General features: G+C 34.4%; 1 protein-coding gene across 1 annotated transcript; it reads right to left on the bottom strand.

Moving 5' to 3' along the window:
- Positions 1-3,683: 3,683 nt before the first annotated feature.
- LOC147386106 (germin-like protein 9-3) lies at positions 3,684-4,259 on the bottom strand. Its single transcript, XM_086423282.1, has one exon. It carries the CDS (start codon positions 4,257-4,259, stop codon positions 3,684-3,686), a length of 576 nt encoding a protein of 191 aa, XP_086279408.1.
- Between the last annotated feature and the right edge of the window lie 1,725 nt (positions 4,260-5,984).

Below are 5,984 nucleotides of genomic sequence, written 5' to 3'. Positions count from 1 at the left end.
AGATTGGACTAATTTTTTTTTTTTTTTGGATGATCTTCCCATCATGGAGATCGTCCTCACAAAAAATCAGCTTAATCCGAAACTTCTAACCCACATTTTGAAATTTATTAATGTTACATTGTTTTTACATATGTTTTTTCATATGTCCCTTGATCCGTTCCGATATAAATATCACCTCAAATCCAAAAAAATTCAAACACCTTTTGTGCAGATGGAATTTTTTTCAAACAAATCAAATGTTAACGCTTCGGTTAATTGTTTCTTACTAAATGGGTTTGATTTCCTATAACTGTACAGATATTATAAGGTCTCCACAATATAGTGTATCAATCAATATTCCTAATATAAACCCTAGAAGTCTAAGCATATTAAGCTAATACAGAGAGAGAGAGAGAGAGTACCCCGTTTTTTGTTGGAGAATGGTTGGAAACTGCATCTTAACGTAAGTGCAGGTGCAGATTACTAACAACACCTCTGTCAAAAACGAATGGAAATTAAAGAGAGCTGACTGAAAAATCCAACGAACCCTAAATAAGATTCACATAATTTCATCTCAAATCTCACCAATTGTGATATAGAAAGAAAAAAAGAATATGATTAAAAAATTAAACGATTTTCTTACCATTTTTAATTCTTAAACTAAAAGACAAAATTACTTCGTCGATCGGATCTATTGTATAGAGTTCAGGATTAGGATTTTTTTTTCTCTCTCTCGAAGAAAAACTGAAGAGAATGACGAAAAGAAGAAGAGCTGTTGTATGCGGTTTGTTGTTTAAATTTACGCACGCAAGTATACGTATCGAAACAAGTAATAAAGTGATAAGAAAGTATCGTTCCCACGGATATTAAATACCAATCTATTGCTAATTACCAATTTATCTCACTCTAATTTTATTCAAACAAAAGTAAAAAATATAATTTAAAAATAAACAAGAAAAATAACAGAGACAATAAATTTACAGATTTAAAATCAATGAGTGATGAAATCTAGGTTTATAATTTCCCCCAAACAATCCACTTGATTAAATTCTCCTTCCTTATATGATAAATTAATCCACTATGATTGTCATCCAAGAATACTAAATTCTTTACAAGCCTCTTCCGATGATCATGTGAAAATACCCTTCTAGACTAACTCCCTATATGCCTATGAGAATTAAATCAAGAAAAATTCATTAAGAATAAGTTCTCATAAGGAATGCACATATAACCTGATTATATTCCTATCTCAAATTAGCATATGTTAATCTATCTAGGTAATGAACACAAAATAACTATGCCGATATTATTAAGGTTCACCAAATCAATTTAATCAATGGCCAGTTAATCAAATCGCATTAAATATTGAATAGAATAAACAATCACATGTGGGATCATAGAAGAAAAAAAAAGAAAACTAATCAAATATCATGAATGAATTCTATTATAACCCTAGAATAGAAATTAGTTCATCATTGAAAGAAAAACAAAATCACAAAAGTATTCAGTCATTCTTAAATTGCAAAGTTAAGAGAAGAGTTAAAGTTAAAGAAGATAAAACTCAAGAGTTTATCTTCAATTCCCGTCCTCCTTCTCAATCTTCTGCCTCCAAGAAAAAATCCCAAAATTTCTCTGCTGAATAAGACTTAATCATTTTTATTTATAGGTATGGAGTCATTAGGGCTTAAGAGTCCCAAAATCCGTCTCTAATTCGGTCCCCAAAAATTAACGTGTAAAGCTGGAAACGTAAGCATGCCATGGCCTCAAAACATGTCATGCCGGGGCTTGTATTTTCATATTTCTGTTGTGCAATTCTTGAATTTCCGCTGCGACCTCGTTTTCTATCAAGCTGCGGCTTGAAGACTTTTTAGCTTGTATGCTTAGCTTCCTTCTTCCAAGAGTGAATTAATTTGGATCCAGAATTTCTCCTAACATATGCAAACATCCCAATATTTCATATTGTTCCTAATCTGTAAAATAAGCATAAAAATCAAATAAAAATACATAATTACCTAAAAAGTATAAAATAAACTAAACTTAACTAAAAACAACTAAAAGACTCAAAAATTAACAAAATATTATATTTAAAAGTGGTTAATTCATAGGTATAAAACATTCTCATCACGGTTCTCTGTCGACAAAAAAGAAGAAGAAAAATGAGGTTAAAAAACGATGGGCAAAATAGTCTTTTCACATGAGCCATTTTCAATAATTCGCGTCTCCCGCAAACGCAATTTAGAAAAGCTTTAAAATACCGCTTCACCCATTTGCGATTCTAAACGCAATTTCAAAACGCTGAGTTGGATTGTGTTTGATTCAACTTCAAAACACAAACACGGTAAAATCTGTGTTTTGAAGCTGAATCAAACACCGCCTTACTTATGTATATTTGCATGAAAATAATTATAATATTTTTTTATAAAATAATGTTGGTTAGAAGATGTTTAATCATAAATCATATTTTATTTAGATAATAGGTATTTAAATTATTTAAAAATAATTATTATTTTAATTAAAATATACAAAATCTCGGTTGACTCAGCTGAGTCATATCGTTTATCTCGTGAGATTCAGCACAGCTGAGATGTCTTGTCTATCCATCTTGTCCATGGACGATACCAAGATGACTCAAGTCTCGGATGAGATATAAAACCATGATCATGGTAGCGGGAAGAAGTGCAAGAAGAAAGAAATCATGGTCTATGCTTGTCTCTCCCTTTGTGACACAATTGAGGAATCCCTCAAAAGAACTTTACCATCAATGACTGAATATCAAACATTTATTGGGAGCCTCAAAAACTTGGAGCAAGGATGATACTAATTCACGTGGTTTGATTTAGGTTTTTTGGCTTGGAAGTCCTAGCCAGATTAAGTTTACCTTCTTGTATTCCACAGTTTTAATTGTGGAAGCTATGTTATGGTGGTGTTCACTCTAAACTCTGGATTGTTGGAGGAAGTTGCCTTGCAATTGAAAGAAGAGCTTTATGGACTGAGTTAGAAAGTCTAATTACACCAAACGATGTTGTTCTTAGTGGTGGAGACTTCAATGTTATTAATGGAGGAATTTAACTCCTGTACTGGCAGGTTGGGGTTAGTTTTGTTGAAAACTGATTCACTTGATACAACGTTAGATACTCTAGGAAAAGAATCTGGGTTAGATTGGATAGAATCTTATTCTATTCTGCCTGAATTAATTTGATTGTTAAACACTATCCAAGACCAATGTCCCCCTGTTCTATCCTTGGATGCTCATAGATCTAAGAGACCTAGAGCGGATGGATCTCCTCTTTGTCGGTTTTTTTTTCTTAAATGTTTCATCCAACTGTTAGAAAACCACCAAAAGAAAAGAGGAGTTGGATAACTTCTTAAACTCTTAAGAGTATAGGATTTGCACTAATTCATTATTAGAGCTTTCATAACATATGCCAACTTAAGGAGGCAAATGAAAAATAAAAATAAAAATTAATTAAAATTAATTAAGGTGGAATTGGTGAATATTTTGTAAATAATTATAACAGGAAGATTATTCTTGGAGAATTTTGGAGTAGGCGAAACATGCTATATGATTTTCATTAAAAGGTAAACCCGTTTCACAATTTTGTTATTCATCATCACAAAGAGAGGCCCTTTTAAGAAATGCCTCTATTTATTTATTCATTCGCTACTACAACCACTATATACCCCACATTCCATCTCCTTTTCAGTTATGGGTTAGCCGATATCTTGAAGGTGGCCATTTCATCAGAGCTTTTAGCACTGGCAATGTTCTTCGGCTGCCCAACAGTGCCTGCATTTGAGCTAGCAAATGCTGAGACAACCACAGCCTTGTTTTCCTTGTCCATATTAGCCTGGTAGTGAGGCAAGCCCTTGGGGAACACAAACACATCACCCTTTTGTAACACATTCTTGTAAACCTTCCCATTACCATCCACTGTTCCAACAGTCAAGGAACCATCGACCACGAACAAGATCTCGGCTCCTCTTGGGTGTATGTGGGGCGCATTCGTGGTACCAACTGGGAATTCAAGTAGTTCAAGCGACACACCCATACCATTAAGAGCCGGGAAGTCTTTTACAGATACTGTTTTACGGCCAATGCCATTGCTTGAAGCGGGTGCACCGCCTCGGAGACCGGTGTGAGTGAAGAATGTTCCATCAATCTTGCTCTCATCAACACCAGCAGGGACAGAAAAGTCGGTGAGAAGTTCGGGGTCTGAAGCTCGAACTGTAGTAAGGAAGACTAGTGCAAGGGTGGCTAGAAGGGCTAGTGACTTGGCCATTTTTTTCTGTTACTTGGGTGTGGAGTTGTTTGTGGTGTGTGCTGTGAAGGTGAAGAGAGCCATATATGGGGTATTTATAACCCAAGATTTAAAGTGTTTTTCATACAAAGCAAGCATTTGAGATGGATTTCTTAAGTATTTTTAACTCTCATATAGCACTAAAGATAGTGCAACAATTATATTTATTTGAAAAACTAATGGAAGATTAGTAGGAATCAACAATGGTTGATGACGTCCTTAACCATTTATTTCAGGCATGTGCTCCTCAATTTCTCAAACCAAGCAAATGAAATCAAAATGATTGGAGAGATTCATCTTGATGGGTCATGTTATGAAGGTTTTCAAGTGGCCGCTGTTGTTTAGACTGTCAGATGTTAGGACTCTTTTTTTATTTCAATTAGGCTTATACACTTAGTGTTAATTATTGATTTGGTAGGTTTTTTAATAAGAATTGAATTAGTAATTGGTAGGTATTTTGGTAAAAGTGGAATTTGTAAGTTGTTAGGACTAGGACTATTTATTTATATTGATGTAATTTCATCATTAATAATAAATAATAAAATATTTATTTTTAACTGATCCTTGGTGCGTTGAGCACTCGGGATCATCCTTTATCTCATTTGAGTGGGCACATTAGGAACAAGTTCCTAATATTTGGTATTAGAACCGGTTTTTCTATGTATGCCTGCAAGAAAAAAAGGAAATAACCCATCAAATCTTGAATTAATGGGGGAACTTTTGGCTCATCTTGAAGGGTCTTTGGAGAACATACAATCCATTCTTGCAACCATGCAATAGATTTTAGGGAATGATCGGGAGCAGACACAACAACTCATAGATCGTTGTCGATCCAAATAGTACTTGTACACTATCCACATGATCATACAATTAAATCTTTTGATGGGGAATCAAGTGTGGTAATCGTGATGTGTTGATTGAAGAACATGTTCCGAATCAAGCTATCAAGAGGATTGATTTGAGGGTCAAGTTTAAACAAGGTACGCTAAAATCAACTTTCTAAAATTTGATGGGCATGAACCAACCTTGACTTCACATACGAAGTGGATCGGATCAATTATTTTGCTTACCATCATAACAACGAAAATAAACAAACATTGTTGGCTTTTTCCATATGGAGGGAGAGACTTTAACATGGTATCAACGGTATAGTGACGTTCATTTGCATTCTATGTGAAGGACTATGACGTCATCTATGCTAAACATTTTGGTCATGTGTGTAGACATCCCAAAAAAAATCAATATTTACCTGGCCATTCGTGACAAACGACTAAGCACAGTCTTGCCTAGCCGCTGGTCACAAAATGGCTAAGTCATTGTTGTTCTGACATTTCTTTTGGTAGTGCACATGTCTAAATTACTTTAGCCTTTAGCTACCCATATCCAATGTAAGTTTTTTCTAGCCGCTCCTTTCTAATATGTCCATTCAATTGGGCAATTATTCCACCTATGTGCGCATGAGATTTGATCCAGCAAATGACCTCATGAGCCTTTAAGAGTTGGATTTTTCCTCAAATAAATCCTTCATAAATTCCCTCAATACCCATGTGTTAATCTTGCATCAATTTCCATAACCAAGGTTCTTTGGTAATCTTCATTTACTTCATTGACTCAAAGTCTTTCTTGGTCCGCACTTAAGGTGAATTACTTCTCTAATTCCAATTTGTTAAGACTCATTAGAGGTAGTTCACACTTATATTGATCAGG

The sequence above is a fragment of the Akebia trifoliata genome, chromosome 14 (genome assembly GCF_017979445.1).
Source record: "Akebia trifoliata isolate Shusen 1 chromosome 14, ASM1797944v1, whole genome shotgun sequence".
In the NCBI taxonomy this organism is placed as follows: Eukaryota; Viridiplantae; Streptophyta; class Magnoliopsida; order Ranunculales; family Lardizabalaceae; genus Akebia; species Akebia trifoliata.
The sequence above is the reverse complement of the archived record's forward strand: the minus strand, read 5'-3'. Positions and strand labels throughout refer to the sequence as shown.